General features: G+C 43.5%; 1 protein-coding gene across 6 annotated transcripts in view; it reads left to right on the plus strand.

Annotated features, from left to right (window-relative positions):
- st6galnac6 (ST6 (alpha-N-acetyl-neuraminyl-2,3-beta-galactosyl-1,3)-N-acetylgalactosaminide alpha-2,6-sialyltransferase 6) overlaps positions 1-21,707 on the plus strand; it is a 43,598-nt gene extending 21,891 nt beyond the window's left edge. For all 6 annotated transcript variants that reach the window (XM_043720451.1, XM_043720456.1, XM_043720454.1 and 3 more), the window contains 6 exons: positions 3,529-3,690; positions 4,572-4,582; positions 7,151-7,339; positions 15,117-15,526; positions 17,037-17,144; positions 20,090-21,707. In XM_043720451.1, the coding sequence (XP_043576386.1) occupies positions 4,574-4,582; positions 7,151-7,339; positions 15,117-15,526; positions 17,037-17,144; positions 20,090-20,273 (900 nt within the window). In that variant the 5' untranslated portion in view covers positions 3,529-3,690; positions 4,572-4,573 and the 3' untranslated portion in view covers positions 20,274-21,707. The remainder of the gene's footprint in view (positions 1-3,528; positions 3,691-4,571; positions 4,583-7,150; positions 7,340-15,116; positions 15,527-17,036; positions 17,145-20,089) is intronic.
- The last annotated feature ends 560 nt before the right edge of the window (positions 21,708-22,267 follow it).

A 22,267-nucleotide genomic window follows, 5' to 3' on the forward strand; every position in this document is an offset into this window, starting at 1 on the left:
CAGGAGATGAGCTCAATTTTGAAAGAAACGATAAAAATGTATTATGTATTACTTAGCAAGTTTTATTACAGCAAAGGTATGTTAAAGTGGTGCAATGGTAACATCAAAAATAAAACATAGAATTGTAGAGCAAAAGCAGAAATTGCTGGAGAAGCTCAGCAGGCCTGGCAGCATCTGTGGAGAGAAATCAGAGTTAGCGTCCTTTTCGTTTTTATCTGGATGCTGGATATCTGAAACAAAGCAAAATATAAATTGGTGCAAAATCTCAGCAGGTTTGGCAGTATCTTTTTTTCTCAACTGAGGGATTCCCCACCACTGTGTTTGATGGGGCCCTTAGCTGTATCCAATAAGCCTCCTGCATTTCTGCCCTCACCCCTTCCCTCCCATAACACCAATAGGGTTCCTTGGTTCACACTTCCCACTCCACCAGTTTTCGCATCCAGAGGATCATAAGCTGCTAATTTCAGCCACTTCCAGTAGGATGCCACCACCAGATAAGTATTCCCCTACCCTCCCATGTCAGCTTTCCACAGGGATCGTTCCCTCTGGGATACCTTGGTCCACTCCCCCCCAACATCTCCCCACACCTTCATGGCACCTTCCCTTGCAATTGAAGAAGTGTAATACCTGCCCATTTACTTCCTACTTCCTCAGTACCCAAGGCCCCAGACACACCTTCCAAGTGAAGCAGTGATTTCCCTGCATTTCACTCAATCTAATCTACTCTATCCACTGCTCATAATGTGTACACCGGGGAAATGGAAAACCTGCTTTGCATAACACCTACCTTCCGTTCATAAAAATGACCTAAGCTTCCTGTTGCCTGCTACTTTGACACACCACTGTGTTCCCTGTTTCTGTCTCGGGTCTGCTGCAGTGCTCCACTGAGACTCAATACAAGCTGGAGGCACAACACCTCGTCTTCTGCTTTGGTATCATAAAGTCTTCAGCATTCCGCATTGAATTCAGCACCTCATTTTCCGTTTGGGAACTCTACAGCATTCTGGACTCCACATCGAGTTCGCCAATTTTAGGGCTTGAGCTCTCCCATCTCCTTACCCCAAGCCCCACACTCCAGGCCTTGTTATCACGTGGTCTGACATTACACACAGCCCATTGTTAGTCGCTAACAGTCTCCATTAACAGCTATTCACTCTCCTATCCTGATTGTATCCACTCTTTCATGCAACTGTTCTTCTCTCTCTTTGGGCTCTATCTCAACCAATCGTTTACTCCTTACCCCTCCCCCCCCCCCCCCCCCCCCCCACCCCTCTTCTGCATAAAAATCAACATTCCCCTAGCTACTATCAGTTCCGAGGAAGGGTCAGTGAAATGTTAACTCTGCTTTCCCTCTCCACTGATGCTGCCAGACTTGCTGGGCTTTTCCTGTAATTTCTATTTGTTATTGAATTTAACAATTTCAGAACATGGCTACCTTCTTCCATTAGGAGAAAGTAAGGAGTGCACATGCTGGAGACCAGATTCAAGAGTGTGGTCCTGGAAAAGCACAGGAGGTCAGGCAGCGTCTGAGCAGGAAAATTGACGTTTCGGGCATAAGCCCTTCATCAGGAATGAAGGGCTTACCCGAATAAGGGCTTTTGCCTGAAGCATCAATTTTCCTGCTCCTCGGATACTGCCTGACCTGCTGTGCTCTTCCAGCACCACACTCTCGACTACTTTCTTTCATTATTTATTACCTACCCCATACCCCAGATCTTATCATTTAAATGGGTTGCTTTCACCACAATCAACCCATTTTCAATCACTCAGCTCCCATTACCACTTACCTAGCTTCTCTTCTTCCCTGGTTTACTACCAACTATCCGTTTGTCTGCCTACCCCTTTTCTCTCTCCTCGCCTTGCCCCGTCTCTACCTATCCTCTCACTGCTTTATTGTCCCATATCAGCATTAAGTACCACCTTTCCCTAACTGCTTTTAGTTATGAAGAATGCTCTCAAAACATTAGCTGTCTTTCTGTCCACATAGTTGCTGCCAGACCTGCTGAATTTCTCCAGCTTTCTGTTTTGGTTTGTTAATGGTAATACTAATAAGCTAGTAGCCTAGAACCCCAGGCTGATGTTCTGGCGACTTGGGTTCGAATCCCACCAAGGCAGATAGAGAAATTTAAAAATCTAGCCTAATGGTGACTAGGTAGCTATTGTCCATTGTCAGGAAAAGAAACCCACCTGATTCCCTTGAAGGAAGGAAATCTGCCATCCTTACTTGTTCTGCACATGTGATTTCAGATCCACAGCAAGGTAGATGACTCTTAACTGTGTAGAGTTTTCACATTCTTCCCATGTCTGTGTGGGTGCTCCAGTTTCCTTCCACAGATCAAAGGTTAGATGGATTGGCCATGCTAAATTGTCTGTAGGGTGTAGGGATGTGCACGCTAGGTGGATTAGGCAAAAGTGTACAGGAAAAGTGAAGCAGGTGCACTGATGTCTCTGTTGACAGGCTGCTAGGAGGTTGCAATTAACGCACGAGAGTGGGAAAAAAAGACGCAGGATTGTCAGAGCATGGCACAACTCTGCAGTGTCCACTGATTCCAAGCGTGACGATGCTGCTCCTTTAACAAGGTTATTCTGTCCTTTCATTTTTTCAGTGGGGTCGTAAAGGCAGAGGTTCCGATATGTCTGGGTTTATCTACTTGAAGAAGTGTTTAAGTTTTTAAAAACACTTGTACAATGAAAGGGGAATGACCAGTTCTTCCAGTTCAGGGTTTGGTTTAGTTTGGTTTTAGCAAGCTGTTTGGTTTGCAGCTACTGGTTATTGTGGCTGCTGGTCAAGGAAACAGCTCCATGCTGATCCTCTCTCTCTCTGTCTCTCTCTCTCTCTGTCTCTGTCTCTCTCTGTCTCTCTCTCTCTCTCTCTGTCTCTGTCTCTGTCTCCTCTGTCTCCCACATCTCTCCTATAAGAACCTGTGTTTGACTTTACCTTTCCTTTTGCCAAGGGGGTGTTTATGGGGATGTAGCAAGTATTTGGAACAGCGTCAGTAAGTTGCAATAGAGTCAATTGGGTTTTTAGATCAGTTATGTTATTCTATATTCTATTCTCTTTTTTTTCGTCTGGAAATAAATTCAGTTTTGTTTTGAAACTGAGTAGTTGGGTCAGCTGCACCACTACTGCAATGTCACCTTTCACCTGCTTAAAGCAACTAGAAAGGTTTGGGGCTGGGCCGCCACCTTGAGATGTTTTGAGCGGGTTATGGCCTGGTCTGTAACACCTGGTTTTGTGGAACATGGCGGTAGCTCAGGATTGGGGGAACTGTTTATGTCTCAGCAAAGCTTGGAATCAGTGGACACTGCAGAGTTGTGCCATGCTCTGAAAATCCTGTGTCTTTTTTTTCCCACTCTCGTGCGTTAATAGCATCCTCCTAGCAGCCTGTCAACAGAGACATCAGTGCACCTGCTTCATCTTCGGAACAAAATACTCCACAAAGAAATTAATGTGATTCTATCAATAATTTAACCAGCAAGACCTACCTTTAAGGATTTTAACATTTTCATTTTGTCTCCTGCTTTCAGCGTTGGAGTGACAGAAAGCAATTGTGTGACCATTGCCCGAAATCAAGTGACCATGCGCTAACTTGCAATGACACTGCGATTGGCCAGGCAGCTCTTTGTACACATTTTAGGGCAGAACTGTATTTTGGAAGCTGTCCAACTGGAGCGATCTGCATTGAAAAGGTTTGTATCTCACTTTCTTTTATCAACACTTTAGGGAATGAAATCGGCTGTCTAAACCCAGTCTGCCCTGTGTGCATCTCCACATTGACTTCTACCTTCCCTCTGAAGAGGCCTAGGTGTATTCAGAAATGCCACCTTCTCATCAACCTACTTAATTGGCACCCCATTTGCCACCTTGTGCATTCACTCCCTACTGTGTATCGCATTCAAGGTGCACTTGGAAGTTGCTCACGCCTCTTTTAACAACACCTTCCAAACCTGCAACCTTGACCACCCAGAAGGACACTGGTAGCAGACGCATGGGAACACACATGGAACTGCTTCTCCGCTCCTTCACCGTCTCTGGCTCCAAATCCTGGGACACCACAGCAGCATTGTGATAGTGCCCACTGCAGTGTCTCAAGAAAGCAACTTCCCACCAACTTGTCCAGGGCAGTTAGGGCTGGGCAGCACATTCTGTCTTGTCATTGAGAATCCCAGTCAACAATTTTTTTTTGTGAGAGAGAGAAGGTCATTCAGGGATGTGTAATAAATGCTGATACCACTAACAACACCACATTCAATGAAACTGCCTAGAAAAATAGTGGACTGTGCTTGAGGACCAAGTGCTAGCTGTTTAGCATTTTCCCAAGAACCTGGATAGCTCTTTCTGAAGTTTGTTTGGATGTGTTGAATATAGAGATGTTTTCAGTTTATTGAGAACGTCAGTTCTGAGCTAACTTTGTCACCCAAATAGGTTTGGAGTCAATGTGGTCTAGAAAGAGATGAGTTATTCTTCAGTAACTGCCTCTCGTTTTATTGAATCAATTGATTGTGCTCACTTCTTTCTAAAAAAAAAATCACTCTGTGAATTTCAAATATTTATTTTATTTCTGTTCCAGGCATGTTTAAGGTGAGGACGCAATATTCACAGAACTAGAGCTGCTGCCAACTTCAAAAGAGTTGAAAAATGCCACAAACTATCTGCTGCTTCTGAAACATTGCTGGATATACACAGCAGGTCACCTGAAGAGAAGTTCTGTGTTTGGGGAATTTTAACTTGTTTGCAGATGCTGCACTCTACGCTTCCAACAAAAGCTGTTTTTATTTTGGATTTCTTGGATTATTGATTTCATTTGTCACTATTGTGTTTGTTGCTGTGAAATGTGATTTAAAGAGCTTTGAAAGCAGTCTTCCTGAGTCCTAATGAATGCTATAAATATACTAATCCTCTATGCTTTTGAATGTAATGTCTTTAACTCCTTCATGCTACCTTGAGACTTAACCCTTCCTAAACTATCTCAGCTGCCCTCCCAGATTGTACCCATTGGAAATGTGTGCTCAGAGGAGGTTCTGCTGATTATATCTGAGCTCACGGTAAGAGGTGTCCACCATCAACCCTGTGCTTCCTGACTCACACTAGCTTCCAGTCTAGCAGTGCGTTAGTTTTAAAACTTCCCATTCGCTCCAAATCCCTCTTTCTCAAACCTCGCCATCTACGTTCCCTTTATTTATTGTTTCTGCTCGGAGGTCAGTGCACGATGGAAGCTTTTGGCAAGAGAAGCCAGTTTGTGTGAACGTGCCAGTTGGGGTATATGGAATGTCTGAGTGGTTTGCAGATCACACACAATAGTGCTCGGGCTGCAACCCTCTGATAGCTGTGCAGTCTTCCAATTCTCCAACTCTCTGATTTTCATTACTCCAGGCTGTTGGTTCCACCCTGTCTAGGCCTTAAACTCTGGAATTCTCTCTCTCAAAGCTCTTTGCCTTTTCATGACTTTCCTTTCCCCTGAAAACCTTACACTTTTGACCAAGTCTTTCTTGTTCGCCTGTCCAAACATCTCAACATGACTGGGTGTCACATCAGTGGCTTTTGTTTTTGTAAAGTGCCTTGGGGTGTCGCACTGTTGCAACGGCACTATGTAAATGCACGGGAGAAGGTGGCTGTAATGTCACCAGGACCGACCTACAGACAATGGGGACTCTGGTTCAAACCCCACCAAAGCACTTGGTGGAATTTATATTTAATGAATGAATGCAGTTAATTAATCCCAAAAAGTCTGGAATAAAAGCTAATATCAGAAATGGTGAGAGTGAAACTGTCGATTGTTGTAAAAATATCCCATTTGGTTCTCCCTCATTCCTATTACGGAAGGAAATCTGTTATCCTTTCATCCTACATATGACTCCAGATGTGTGGTTGCCTCCTAGAGTGGTAGAAATGTACAGCACAGTAAAAAGGCCCTTCAGCCCATCATGCTTGCACTAGTTAAAAGACAAACAACCCATTATTCTAATCCAATTTTCCTGGATTTGGCTCATTCCCTTGGCATCACAGTTGAACTTCTGAATGCTTTGTAAATGTGCAATAACTCCAGAGAGGCCGGTATCCCATCACCAGATCACCCTTGATTTACAGTACCTGGGCTCCAACCAGCCAGCCCAGAGCCAGTCTCTAGACTGAGGAGAATCTATGACACCCCTGTTTATATATCTGTCAGCCAGGGCTCCAGGATTAACAGCCCCAATCAGGGAACTCATACTCAATGATATCAAACTGGCCAATCTTGCTCCAATCACTACAAAATGTTATAAGAGTTTCTGCCTCTATCACCTTTACAGGCAATGAGTTCCAGATTCCCACTGCCCTCTGGGTGTGGAAAAAAGCTTTCCTCACATCCTCTATAAACCTCTTGCCCCCTGAGCTAAACCTATGTCCCTGATCATTGACCCCTCCACCAAGAGGAAAGGATTCTTCCTATCTACCCTCATAATTTTATACATCTCAATCATGTTCCCTTTCAGTTCCCTCTGCTCCGCGGAAAACAACCCCAGTGCATCCAATCTCTTATTATAACGAAACCCTCCAGCCCAGGGACAATGTCTTGATGAATCTCCTCTGCACCTTTTCCAGTGCAATTACATCCTACTTCTTTACTGTTCTCAAAGGGAGCATGTTCCTCATTAGGTACATGCAAGAAAAGACAGCACTTCTAGCAAATCCATTGTTCTATTAAACACAGTGAAAATGTTGGAGGTTCAGTTGTAGTTTGTCGGTTCACAGAATCTCAAATACGTAGACTTTGAAAAGACATTTAAAATCTGGAAGAGCTGAGCACATTAATTGGATCATGAGACCATAAGACATAGCAGAAATTAGGCCATTTGGCCCGTCGAGTCTGCTCCATCATTCAATCATGGCTGATAAGTTTTTCAACCCTATTCTCCTGCCTTCTGCCTGTAACCTTTGATCCCATTGATCAAGGAGGTGAAGTGCTTTATATAAGGCATACAAATATTAATCATCCATCTGTGTGCAGTATTTGGGGAAATAGCAGTCATAGCAACCCCTTCTCCTTAAAACACTTGACATCCAATAACCATTTGAATATTTGCCTGTAGGGATAAATGGTAACAATTGCATCTGTAAACCCTATGACTTTAGCAAAACAAATTTTTTTGTTCAATTATTTTGTTGCAGGTTGAAAAATGTGTCGTTGTTACAGCAATCATCATTGTGACAACCCTCTTGATCATCTATAGTTCTAGCAGTGGCAACAGCTCATTTGGTTACAAAAGTGGCTTCATCTACCATGTTGTGAATCGGGCGCCACTAAATTTAAAGAAATGGGTCACAAAAGATGGTTATTTACCAGTTGTTGGGAACAAGGTAAGACCCTCTCTGAGCTTTTCATTTTGTGAAATAATTTAATGCCGGGAACGTTTAATCCCAAAGAGAGTTAGGCAAAACTGCTTTCTCTGAGAGTGTTTAGAATACTGTGAGGAATAGTTGAAGGAAATGGCATAAAAAAGTTTGATAAACACGTGAGAGACAGCAAGGAATAGAATATGATGGAGTTAGATGAAGAATGAGTTTTGAGAAGATTTGTAGCTCAGGTTGAGATTCTGGATGTAGGTTTGCTTGCTGAACTGGAAAGTTCATTTCCAGATGTTTTGTCACCCTACTAGGTAACATCTTCAGTGGGCCTCCGGGCAAAGAACTGCTGATAATTTCTGCTTTCTATTTATATGTTCGGGTTTCTTTGGGTTGGTGATGTAATTTCCTGTGGTGATGTCATTTCCTGTTCTTTTTCTCAGAGAGTGGTAGATAGCGTCTAACTCGATATGTTTGTTGATAGAATATATATGTTCAAAAAGAAAACTAGTCACCAGGATACATGAACATCAATTAGCCACAAAATGAAATGACCCTCTCTCACTAGTATCCATACATATAGATAAGGAAGGACACCACTTCGACTGGGACAATACGTCCATCCAAGGACAAGCCAAACTGAGAGACACAGGAGAATTCCTAGAAGCATGGCATTCCAACTGGAACTCTTATCAACAATCACATCGAGTTAGACCCCATCTACCACCCCCTGAGAAAAAGAACAGGAAATGACATCACCAACCCAAAGAAACTCGAACATATAAATAGAAAGCAGGAATTATCAGCAGTTCTTCGCATGGAGGCCCACTGAAGATGTTACCTAGGGTGATGAAACGTTTGGAAATGAACCTTCCATCTCAGCGAGCAAACCTACATCCAGTGTTAGATGAAGAATCATGGGTGTTGGCTCATTTAGAGCATTAGTACTGACATAAGGGCAGCACGGTGGCTCAGTGGTTAGCATTTCTGCCACACAACGTTCGATTCCTGCCTTGGGTGACTCTCTATGAAGTTTGCACATTCTCCCTGTGTCTGAGTGGGTTTCCTCCAGGTGCTCCGCTTTCCTCCCACAATCCAACTCTGTTCACAATCCAAAGATGTGCAGATCAGGTTAATTGGCCATGTTAAATTGCCCATAGTGTTAGGTGCATTAGTAAGGGGTAAATATATGGTAGGGGAATGGGTCTGGGTGGGTTACAGTTCGGAGGTTGGTGTGGACTTTTGGGCTAAGTGTCCTGTTTCCACACTAAGGAATCTAATCTATAAATCAGTTTAGCTGAATGGTATGTTTCTACGCTGTAAATCATTGTAATGCTTTAAAATATCCACGGATGATTTTTTAAAAAAATTAACTGGCCCATTTAAATCCTGTTGGGAATTGGAACCTGTCTTTTCCAGCTGTTATTGCAATATAAGACAAAGAATTGCAGATCCTGGAGATCTGAAACAAAAAAAACAAATTGCTGGAGAAAGTCAGCAGGTCTGGCAGCATTTGTGGAGAGAGAAACAGTTAACGTTTCGAGAGAAGTGACATTTCTTTCGAACGTAAAGCAGTTTTGGTCCTTTGTCTGCCTATCCTTTTCCTTTCTCTCTAGGCTCCCTCTCTAACTAACCTTCACTCCTTCCCCCAACCCTTGTCATCAGCATAACTACCACCTTTGATCAGCTGCTTCTAGTTCTGAAGAAAGGTCTTTGGATTCGAAACATTAACTCTGTTCTTCTGTCCACAGATGCTGCCAAATGCGCTGCGTTTCTGTTTTTGTTTGTTGCAGTCTTTGTGGCTCCAGTTATGACCAGATGTTGGCGCTTGTTAGTGCCTGTTTGGTATATTTGAAATAGCTATCTGCTTAGTCCCACTCCCTGTCTTTCCCTGCAACTTTTTTCTTTTTCAAGTATTTCTTAATTTCTCCTTTGAAAGTTTGTATCAAATTTACTTCTACCACCCTTCCAGCCATTGAATTCCAGATCATGGTAACTCATTGCATCTTTTAAAAGTGACTCATCATCTCCCCTCCCCAGTTCTTTCGACAATTGACCTAAATTTGTGTCCTCTGGTTTTTGAGCCACCCACTAATGGGAACAGTTTCTCCTTATTTACTCAAACATAAATAATTGCACACACCTATTTGAATCTCCCTTATAGCTTCTCTTAAGAACGAGAAAATTGACAGTTTTCCCCAGTGTCTCCACACTGATGGGGGATGTAAGATAGGAACTTCAAGCATGAGACAGATGTTCTTAATCAGTAAGGGATTGGAGAGTTATCTTGGAACATAGTAACAGGAGTAGGCCATTCAGTCTTTGAGCCTGTCCCACCATTCAGTGAGATCATGGCTGACCTATGGCCTAACTCCATATACCTGCCTTTGGCCCATATCACTTAATTTTTTTGTTAAGCAAAGATATTAAACTTAATAACTGGTTCAGCATCCACTGCCATTTGTGGAAGAGAGTTCCAAACGTCTATCACCCTTATGAAAGTGCTTTGTAACATCTCTCCTGAACAGTCTGGTCCTAATTCTCAGACAATGCCCCCTAGTTTTAGAATCCCCAACCAGCGGAAATGGCTACCCTGTCCTTTCCTGTTAATAACTTGAAGTATTCAATTAGATCACCCTTTAATTTCTAAATTCTAGAGAAAACAGGCGTAATTTGTGTAATCTCTCATAACTTAATTCCTGAAGTTCAGATATCATTCTTGTAAACCTACATTGTTCTTCCTGAAAATGTGTTGCTGGAAAAGCGCAGCAGGTCAGGCAGCATCCAAGGAACAGGAGAATCGACGTTTCGGGCATAAGCCCTTCTTCAGTCCTCGCTTTCTCCTCCTACATTGTTCTTCCTCCAATACCAAAGGTAGAGGGTGCCCAGATCTACTCAGTACTCCAAGTGGAGTCTAACCAGGGTGTTGTATAACTGCAGCATAACTCCTGCATCCTTGCTCTCTGTTCCCTTGGATATAAAGGCTAAAATTCTATTCCATTCCATTAGCTTTCTTGATTGTTTTCTGCACCTGCTTGTGACATTTTAAAGATTTATGCACCTGAACTCCTAAGTTCCTTTGGGCATCCACTGCATTTAACTACACACCATCTAGAAAGTACCCTGATCTATCCTTTTCAGTCCAAAATGGATAAGCTCACACTTGTTTATATTGAACTCTATCTTCCACAATTTTTTGCCCATTCACTTAATCTATCAATATCCCCTTGTCATTTTATGCCATCATCTACACTGTCTACAATGCCATCTAACTGTGCCAAGAGCAAATTTAGATATGTGACTTGCTACGCCATTTTCCACATCATTAATAAATAATGTGAATAATTGAGGCCCTTTGGGACAGGATTGGTTACATCTTGTCACCTATTATCCCTAATTTCTGTCATCCACAACTCAACCATTTTCCCAGCCATTTCAATAATTTGCCCTCAATTCACTTCTACCTTAGTTAACAGTCTGTCACTATATCAAAGAGCTTCTGGTAGTTCCATGTAAAAACATCCGTTGGCTTAGTCACTCCGTTAAAGAGTTAATTGAGGTTTGTCAGGCATGATCTACCTGTCATAAATCCATGATTAATTGAAAATTTAGTTCCCCATTCATGATTATAGACTCCAATAATTTCCCCACCACAGATATTAGGCTAACTGGTCTGTAATTCCTGGTTATCTTCTTACGCTCTTCCTAAAAAGCAGAGTACACTTGCAATTTTCCAATCCAGAGGGAGGACTCCAAAATCTAGGCATCTCTGAAAAATTGTAGTTAGAACATCTACAATATGCTCTCCTACTTCCTATAATACCCTTAGATGGAAACTGCCAGGAAACTCCATTAACTTCCTCATTGCTGATGTTTACTTTAATTTTATTTGGTCCCTGTTTCCATTGCACTACTAATTTGCCCTGAACCTCTAGTAAGCTATCCTCCTTTGGTACTGTAAATACTGAGGCAAAGTAATTTATTCAATATGTCTGCCATTTCCCTGTAGTCATTGACAATATCCCCAGTTTCAGTCTTTAGTGGGCCAACAGTGCTCTTCATCACCCGCTTTCCTTTTATGTAATTATAAAATTTCTTATTGATTTTGATGTCTCTTGCACGTTTCCTTTCATAATCCCCTTTAGTAGCTCTTATAAACCGTTTTGTGGACCTTTGCTAGTCGTTGTCTCTTTCCAATCAGCAGGATCTGTGCTGTTTTTTGCATTTTAGTTTTATGCTGACCATTACTTCTTTAGTTGTGGCTGTTTTTTCAGTGAAGTAGAGCTTTTCCCTCTTGAGTATAAATGGGTTTTGTATTGGGTTAAATGTTTCTTTAAACATCCTCCACTATTCTTCAGTTGTTTTACCTTTGAGCAGACATTCCCAGTTTACTGTGGACCATCTCTGTCTCATCTCATTGAAGTCAGCCTTAACTAAGTCTAGAACTCTCGTAGCTGATTCATGCTTTTTGCTTCCAAAGCTATGTTGAACTCGATCATGTTATGATCACTATTTCGTAAAAACCCTACAATATGGAAACAGGCCATTCAGCCCATCGAGTCTGCACTGAACCTCTGAGGAGCATTCCACCTAGACACCCCAAACCTGGTTTTCTCATGGCTAATCCATCTACCTGCACAACCCTAGACACTATATGGGTAATTTAGCATGGCCAGTCCACCTAACCTGCACATCTTTGGACTGTGGGAAGAAACTGGAGCACCCGGAGAAAACCCGCACAGACACGGGAAAAATGTGCAACCTGCACACACACAGTTGCCAGTGGGTGGAATCGAACCTGGGTACTAGGCGCAATGAGGCAGCAGTGCTAACCACTGAGCCACCATGTCATTCTCAAATTTGCTAGGGTTAAAGAGAAAAGGCAGAGAACCAGGCTTGAGGATTATCAGATCTTGATCTCCGTTAATGGTGGAGCAGACTGATTCGGTCCAACCCGTCCATGCCGAGCAGATATCCTAACCCAATCTAGTCCCACCTGCCAGCACCCGGCCCATATCCCTCCAAACCCTTCCTATTCATATACCCATCCAAATGCCTTTTAAATGTTGCAATTGTACCAGTCTCCACCACTTCCTTTGGCAGCTTAATCCATACACGTACCACCCTCTGTATGAAAAGGTTGCCCTGTAGGTCTCTTTTTTTAAATTTTCCCCTCTCATCCTAAACCTATGCCCTCTAGTTCTGCACTCCCTGACCCCAGGGAAAAGACTTTGTCTATTTATCCTATCCATGACCCTCATAATTTTGTAAACCTCTATAAGGTTACCCCTCAGCCTCCAACGCATCGGTGAAAACAGCCCCAGCCTGTTCAGCCTCTCCCTGTAGCTCAAATCCTCCAACCCTGGCAACATCCTTGTAAATCTTTTCTGAACCCTTTCAAGTTTCACAACGGCTTTCCAATAGGAAGGAGACCAGAATTGCATGCAATATTCCAACAGTGGCCTAACCAATATCCTGTACAGCTGCAACATGACCTCCCAACTCCTGTACTTAACACTCTGACCAATAAAGGAAAGCATACCAAATGCCTTCTTCACTATCCTATCCACCTGCGACTCCACTTTCAAGGAGCTATGAACCTGCACTCCAATGTCTTGAGATCTAACCTTGCTAACCAGTCTCCCATGGGGAACCTTGTCGAACGCTGATGGGCTGAATGGCCTAATTCTGCTCCAAAGTCTTCTGAGGGAGTAAGGTTTAAGTTGACCAAACTACTTCCTTGTAACTATAGTTCAAATGAATGTTTATTACCTGTGCCGCTTCCCTCTTGTAGTTCTGTGTTGTAAAGAGGACCTTGAAAGTTAATTCAGTATTATCCAGTTATTGAAGGAAAAACAGCTGACTGCATTAAAGGAATGAGTTGGAATTGATTTAGCATGACTGAACTTTGCAACCGTCATAAGTTGGTGACTCCGCGTTGTACAGAGGTTTAATAATTTCAGTTAATCATCTCACAATCAGGTCAGCTATCTTACCAATAATTAATAGTTGTTGCCGCAGCTTATTGGAAAAAAGAATGTCACTCTTGTTTTCTCTCCCCGCTTGCCTGTTCCTTTTGAAGAACTCTTTGTGTTGAGTGTAGTTCCGAGAGGGTCTGAAGTTCGCAGTGCCTCACTGAGTCTGAACAATGTGCAGCACTGGCTCTCAATCTTTCTTCACTCAACAGGTATATTGTTTCTTGCAGGATAGCTTTCAGGAGTGAAAACCGCACTTGATCATTATTTCCCCTTATTCCAACAATCATTAAATCCCATTTGCAATCAAATAACAATGGGAAAAGAACTAAAGCCAAGATGAAGAAAATCTTATCTTCTACAGCGAGTAGTTTGAGTCATGCAGCACAGAAACATACCCTTTGATGCAACTCACGCTGAACATAATTGCAAACTAAACTAGTCCCACCTGCCTGCTCCTGGCTGATCTCTCTCAAAACCTTTCCTATTCATGTATCCAGTCAAATGTCTTTTAAAGGTTGTAATTGTGCCCATATCAACCACTTCCTCAGGAAGTTCATTCCACATGCGAACCGCCCTCTGTATAAAATATTTGCCCCTCATGTCTTTTTAAAATCTCTCTCCTCTCACCTGAACAGTGTGCCCCCAGTCTTGAAATCCCCCATCCTAGGGAAAGGGACGGCTACCATAACCCTATCCATGAGCCTTGTTATTTTATAAACCTCTATAAGGTCACCTCTCAACCTCCTACACATCAGTAAAAAAAGTCCCAGTCTGTCCAGCCTTTCTTTATACCTCGAACTTTCCATACCTAGCGGCATCACATTTTTAAAGTGTGATGGATGGAAACAGAGGAGGAAATGTTTGCAGATTCCCAGGGAAGGGAGAGTGCGACCAATTAGACAGTTCTCTCAAGGAGTGGGTGCAGCAGACTGGACTGGCTCCCTTCTGTTCTCTGGTGGAAGATCAGCTATCCAAACTGGGATAGAAACAGAAATGCTGGAGAAAGGTCTACCAGTGTCTGTGGAAAGAAAGCAGAGTCAATATCTTGAGTCAGAACAGTTCTGAAAAAGACTCACGTGACTCAAACTATTACCTCTGTTTCTCTCTCCACAGACCTGCTGAGTTTTTCCAGCAATATTAGGGTGTTTTTTCAGCGTCTGTAATTTCTCATTTAATTTTAACTGGAATTGTGGAGACGTCTGTTCAGGTCTATCTTGGCACCACAAACAAACATTGACCTACTGACAATGAAAGCAACTCATTGGTAATCAATGTTGTGCCAAAACACGTGAGTAGACAAAACTGACAGGGTGGTAAAGACCAACGAGGGCTGCCTTCTCATTAGAGAGATGATCGGTGGTGGTGGTTTGATGCGAGGGTCACCATTCCTCAGATGAGAGGGGCTGTTGAGAAATTTGTGGTAACCTCAGCTGGTGAGGGAATTGAACTCACGCTATTGGCATCACCTATGCATCACAAACCAGCCATCCAGCCAACTGAGCTAAATAAGTTGTGCCCACAAATTGACTACAATATCGCAACTGAACAATTAAGAGTTTAAAAGACACCCATGTCCAAAAGGGAAATGTTGAAATTTGGTGAAGTGTTCCACACACCTCCCCTGTTCCACCCCACACTCCCAAACGTGTACGGGCGCGCGCACACACACACACAAACTTCCCCAATGCAATTTAAGCCAATTCAGGAATCACCCTGACCGTGCCAATGTTAATCGACTTTCTATCTCTGTGGTGTGACGATGCAGTGAAGGCCACGATGCCAATTTTAATGACGCAGTCAAACTCTTGTTCCAGACCATGAGCCTCCACTGCAGGCAGTGTGCCCTTGTCACAAGTTCCAGCCACTTACTGGGCAGCGAGCTGGGCTCACAAATCGACCAGACTGAGTGCACCATCCGCATGAACGATGCACCGACGACCGGCTACGAGGCAGATGTCGGGAGTAAGACTACGCTGCGAGTCATTGCCCATTCCAGTGTTTACCGGGTGATAAGGAAACCCCAGGAGTTCCTGAACAAGAGCCAGGGGACGGTCTGTATTTTCTGGGGACCTCCACAGAAGATGCAGAAGAACAGCCGAGGGGGCCTGTACCGACTGATTCACCAAGTGGGCCTGGCATTCTCCAAGCTGTCTGCTTTTGTTATTGCTCCGAAAAGGATGCAGCAGTTTGATGACTTATTTCAGAGGGAAACTGGGAGAGACAGGTAGAGTAACAACAATTATTTGTCGGAAATAGGTATTTGTCTGAGTGCTCCTTGCCATTTCCCCCACCTCTATCCCTCACCCCGACATAATACTAGAAACATAGAATTTTACAGTACAGGAGGAGGCCATTCGACCCATCGTGTCTGTACCAGCCCCTGAGAGAGTCATCCAACCAATCCCACTCTGTGCCTCCATCCCCATAGCCCTCTAACTTGGTCCCTTTCAAATATACATTTTACCCTCTTTAGAAACCTCCCGTGGAATCTGCCTTGCCCACTCTCCCAGGCAGCACATTCCAACTCCTAACAACTCTCTGACTAAAGAAGTTTCTCCTCAGCCAGACTCTGGGCTTTCTTGCTGACAATTTTGAAGTTGTGACCCCTAGTTACTGACCTAGTAACTAGTGCAAACAAAATATCCTCCTTTCTGGAATTTCTGTGGTCCCAGCAACCATAAGACATAGGAGTGGAAGTAAGGCCATTCGGCCCATCGACCATGGTATGTAAATATTGGCAGTGACAAGCAGTGCACTGCTTCTGCCACTCACTGTTTGCACATTACCTGTTTCTAACAGGAGTGTTAATTCTGGTGGATTTCCTCACATTAGCCTCTACCCCATGTTAGCTTTGGAAATGTAGGTCCCTTTAAGGGTCAGCCAGAAGGTATTTTCTAATCAACCTCTTCAGTCATGTTATTACATTGTCTCTGAAGTAATTGGGACTTGAACCCAGGCCTCCTGGCTTAGAGGTATGGACACAAACCCAGTGTTCCACAACAGCCCCTCTAAGGGTAAACTAGACTGCTTTGAGTTGATTATGAGCGGGTAACATTCCGTTAACTTTATATTGAGAGATGGGTCTCTGCCCTCGGTGGGCTTTGTTTGTGATATGGCGTGTACTTTCATTTGCTAACTGGGTGATTCTGTGGTGGGTTTCCAAAAGGAACAGCTGGGTTACCCATCTGGTGTGGGGGGGGAGTGGGCACGGTCAGGGGACCCACTTGTAGGCCTGTCTAACATGGCCATCAACACATTCTCACGCATTTACTTTCACACATACAGACACACACATTCTTACATTCATACACACACATTCACTCTCTCACACTCTCACTAACACACTCACTAACACCCTCTGTCTCACACTCTCTCTCCCCCGTCTCTCACTCTCTCTCTCTCTCTCTCTCACACACACACACGCTCGCTCTCTTACATGTTCTCTCTCTCACACATTCTCACACGCTCTCCTCTCACTTTCTCTCTTTCTCTCACACATTCTCTTTCTCTCACACATACTCTCTCTTTCTCTCACACATACTCTCTCTCACTCACTCTTTCACACTTACACTCACACTCCCCTCCAGGGGCTGATTGTATCCACCCATTTGTGTGGGTGACCTCATGATCCACTGGCCATGACCCTTGGGCTGAATGTCCTGTGTCTCTAAATGCTATCTTTCAGGAGGAGATTGTTAACGGGACATTCTTCTGTCTTTCCCTTCTCTCTGAAGGAAGAAATCCCATTCCTGGTTGAGTACAGGCTGGTTCACTATGGTGATAGCCATTGAACTCTGTGACAATGTCCAAGTATATGGAATGGCACCACCTCATCACTGCAGGTATGTGCTTTATTTTCTGATCAGTGACCAGGATCCAGGCAATAGGGACACTAGCAGAAGTACCTCAAACCTGCCTAGCCATCTGATCATGGTTGAATCTATCTCAGTTGCCACAATATTGCCATTTCCTTAATTCCCCAAAGGTTGATCACATTCATTCCTGCATACACTCACCCACTGAGCTTCCCATTCTTCTGGGATACAGAATTTCAAACCTTCACCATCCCTGAGTGAAGAAATTCCTCCTCATCTCAGTTGGAAATAGCCTACTCCTTATTCTGAGACTTCACTCTCTTAGTTCTACACATCGAGGAAGTGATCTCATCATCGAATCCTATCAGGGAATTGAAGAATTTAATACCTTTGCATTTATTTATAATTCACTTATGGGATGTGGGTGTCATTGGCTGGGCCCAGTATTTATCGCCTGTCCCTAGTTGCCCCTTGAGAAGGTGGGGGTGAGCTGCCTTCATGAACTGCTGCAGTCCACCTGCTGTGGTTGACCCACAATGCCCTTAGGGAGGGAATTCCAGAATTTTGTCCCAGTGACAGTCAAGAAATGGCAGTATATTTCCAAGTCAGGATGGTGAGTGGCTTAGAGGTGAACTTTCAGGCAGTGATGTTCCCATATATCTGCTGCTCTTGTCCTTCTAGATGGTAGTGTTTGTGCATTTGGAAGGTGTTGTCTGAGGATCTTTGGTGAATTTCTGCACTGCATCTTGTAGATGGTACACACTGCTGTTACTGAGTATTGGTGGTGGAGGGAGTGAATGTTTATAGATGTGGTGCCAATGAAGTGGACTGCTTTGTCCTGGGTGTTGTCCAGCTTCTTGAATGCTGTTGGGGCTGCCCCCATCCAGGCAAGTGGGGAGTATTCCATTACACTCCTGACTTGTGCCTTGTAGATGGTGGACAGGCTTTGGTGAGTCAGGAGGTGAGTTACTCACTGCAGGGTTCTGACCTGCTCATGTAGCCACTGTGTTTGTGTGGTGAATCTAACTGAATGTCTGGTCAGTGGTAATCCCGAGGGTTTTGATGGTCGGGGATTCAGTGATGGTAGCACCACTGATACATTTCATTTAGAGCACATCTTATTAATCTAAACTTCAGGGAATATTGGGTGCTGTGCCTTTTGATCGTGTAGTAAAAATATTAAAAATGTTTATTTTCCACATGTTCTGTTGCAACACCAATGACAAGAGACAGGATAGTACCCCTCCCCTTAAACATGTACCACTATGTTACTGCTCTTTCAGCTTAAAACCAAAGCTCTCTGCTATGTATCTCTCTCTTCTCCTTTACGGAATACTGCAGCCTGTGGTGATACCCAAATAAGTGAGGCTGTGCTCCGGTACTTTTCAATTGAAAGGCTAATTCTAAAACATTCCCAATAAATGTGATGAAATCCAAGGGCTTTTGTCATTTGCAACTCGATTTCCTTGCCCTACCTTTGATATTCAGTCTGCCCACTGCCAGCACACAGTTGCAGCAGGATGTATCATCAACAACCTCATGAGGGGCATGGATAGGGTAAACAGACAAAGTCTCTTCCTGGGGTGGTAGAGTCCAAAACTAAAGGGCATAGGTTTAGGGTGAGAGGGGAAAGATATAAAAGAGACCTGAGGGGCAACTTTTTCACACAGAGGGTGGTACGTGTATGGAATGAGCTGCCAGAGGAAGTGTTGGAGGCTGGTACAATTGCAACATTTAAGAAGCATTTGGATGGGTATATGAATAGGAAGGGTTTGGAGGAATATGGGCCGGGTGTTGGCAGGTGGGACTAGATTGGGTTGGGATATCTGGTTGGCATGAATGAGTTGGACTGAAGGGTCTGTTTCAGTACTGCACATCACTATGACTCTAAGGAATCAACCTTTCTCTGGACTCACCAAAGCAGATGGTTAAATTTGAATTCAATTTTAAAAAAATTGGCATGAGAAAAAAGCATCTGGCTCACTAATGTCAGGGAATAAGGGAAGGAAACTGTCATCCTTACCTGATCTTGCCTACATGTGACTCCAGACCCACAGCAATGTGTTTGACTCTTAACAATTATGGATGGGCAATAAAAGTTTGTCTAGCCAGCAACACCCACATCCCATGAAGGAATATATATAGAAATGGCTTGGTACTATCACTAGACTATTAATCCAGAGACACGAGCAGTATTCTGAGCACCAGTATTCTTGCCACAACCACTGGTGGTTTGAAATTTGAATTTAATAAAGTTCTGGAATTAAGGATCTAATGGTGATCATGAAACAATTGTTGAGTGTCAGAAAAACCTATCTGGTTCTCTTTAAGGAAGGAAACTGCCATCCTTACCCGGTCTGCCTACATGTGACTCCACATCCACAGAAATGTGGTTGACTCTTAACTGCCCTCTGGGCAATTAGGGATGGGCAATTAATGCTGGCCCAGCCAGTGCTCTCATTCTGTATGAATAAATAAATAAAATGATTGGCCTGTGAAATTTTCTCTGCACATCCATGCATGGCCACATGGAGGAAGATGTGTCAAGGCTTCAGGACCCTGGAGCACTCTTCTGATGATGTTATAGATCTGCACATCACTGACCATAAATAGCACAGTATGGGTGGAGTTAGGACACTGGAAACAATTAGTGAATACATTAACAAATATTCAAATAAGATATTTGGTATATCCACATTATCAAGTATAGCAATATAGTAAGCTGTGTTGCCTTGAAGTCTAAGTCTGAAAACAGGTCTTGACTTTGCCGCTTCCTTGACCAATTGTCTTGAATCCAAACTTGTCACACGATAGAGAGGAAGGATCATGGAGTGATCTCCCATCGAGGGTAGAGAAACAGTGGGGGCAAGTAAGAGATAAATTTGGGACCAGGTAACTGTTGTCACAACTACATGTTGGGGGGAAAAATTAGTATTATCTCTCTTTTTAACTTGTGTTTTTTTTGTGAACAGGGAAGCTCAGCCCAAGCGGATGCCTTATCACTATTATGAGCCGAAAGGTCCCGATGAATGTAGGACCTTCATTGGGAATGAGCGAGCCAAGAAGGGGAACCACCATCGTTTCATCACCGAGAAGGATGTGTTTGCTGAATGGGCACAGCTTTACAACATTTCCTTCCTGCAGCCCAGCTGGTAATGAGGGTGATGACACACTGCAATCTGCCTGCCCTCTCCATCCTGCTACTTCATGTCCATATCAGGGAAACAGAATCCATTCTGGTGTCAAGGAAAGGCTGGAACTAAAGTCCTTCACTGATGGGTGCTCAGGGAATTGCAGGGCTGTCGGGGAATGGGAGTTGGAGTAATGATGGATAAGGGCAACAGGATTCCAAGTGCAGTGGGTAGATGTTACAGTTGTTCCTCTTTGGACACTAACTGCTGTCGGATATACTGTGGAGCAGATTCATTCAATCACTCTGCTTATGAGAGAAATCCACCATGTGACCCTAATTGTACAGAGGTGTTTCTGTGTATTTGCAACAGGGTATGATCTGATTCACGCAATGCAACGCAAATTCCTGTTTGAAGTCTTTTAACGCCCTCTGTGTTAGCGCTGAAGAATCGAGCCACCCAATAATGATTGTGCAGAATGGAGCATTGTGCTTGATTTCAGACAAACCACCTTTAAAAACTTCTTCAACTTTCAAAGTTTTATATCATCTCACACAATTAATTAATGGAAGATGCGTCTGTTCTTCACCGATCTTCCCGATCCCTTCAAGAACACCCATGTCTGCAAAAGAGTGGGGTACCATGCTGTCTGATAACTTTACTCAAAGGGCTGGGGCAGCCTTGTGTTCTGACTGTTGTTGGCTCAGTGACTGAAATCGGGGGATTATATTTTGAGCTGCTATACCTAGTGGGTGTCAAGATCTGTGGTAGAAGACTGTTGTTTCAGGAGGGACAAGGCTCCATTGCTTTGCCTTTCTTGTGCTCAGCCTGAGCTTTCACTGATATTTAATATGGTGGGTGTGGTTCGGAATATACCATACATACAAGAAAATGAATTTCACCTGACTGGTTCGAATCTCTGAACACTGCCACTTTGATGTTACAACCCAAGTGAATCCCACACACAGTATCTCATTGATTTCATTGTGAGTAATATGCTCAAGATCATTCTGTGACTGTAATGAGCAACTCCAGTTGGACCAAGCCATTTGAAAGTTGTCTTGACTTGTGATTGTAATCATTTCCTCCTTGTAGTTTGATGAGATGGTTACTGAGAATGGTCAATTGGAGAGTGACCCAGGATGGACAATCAGCTTCTTGTGACGTGAGCTGCATCTGGGCTTTTTTTGTTTCCCATCAGGCATTGCTGCCTTGTTCAGTTTCCTGTTGGGCTGACTGCTCATACTTAAAATGTAAAACTCGCCATCATAGGTGACTGTGTGGAAACAGAAACCCTTTTCTCTATTTCAAGAATTTTTGCAGCAAAGGCAAAGTTCAGAACTTGACCTTCTCCTCCGACCAACTATGAACTTGGTGAAAGATTTAGTGAACTTGCCTGATTGCCAGACGCATGTTCCATTAATTAATTGTGTGAAATGATATAAAACTTTGAAAGTTGAAGAAGTTTTTAAAGGTGGTTTGTCTGAAATCAAGCACAATACTCCATTCTGCACAATCATTATTGGGTGGCTCGATTCTTCAGCGCTAACACAGAGGGCAATGGTGATATGTATTGATGCAAATCTTTGCAAGTTGTTGATATTCTTCCCTCTTTTTCCTATCCCTATCACATTGCTTTGTAATTCAGCCTCGACTTGCTCACAGGACTGTCCATTTGAGTGTCCCAAGATCAGGTGTATCATGGACTGGGTGCACAGCAGGACCTCTGCCCAAATAATGTGCCTTAATCCCTGATCCTGAAGACCATATTGTGCTGCCCTTGTGACATCTTTGACACTAGATCTTCCTGACTCTTCCAGTGATTGCTTCATTGTGCTGTAGACTCCAACCATTGGGAACCATGTGCTTGAACTTAACATCAGCTGTGGGTTTGTATTCATGGATCCCCCACTTCATTAACATCAGACTCTCAGAAGTGACTGACACTGACCCTCACATAAGTTTAGACCTGCTCCCAGAGAATCGCACAGCACACTTCCCATCCCCTGAACTCTCTAG

This window comes from Chiloscyllium plagiosum, chromosome 30 (genome assembly GCF_004010195.1).
Source record: "Chiloscyllium plagiosum isolate BGI_BamShark_2017 chromosome 30, ASM401019v2, whole genome shotgun sequence".
Lineage (NCBI taxonomy): Eukaryota > Metazoa > Chordata > Chondrichthyes > Orectolobiformes > Hemiscylliidae > Chiloscyllium > Chiloscyllium plagiosum.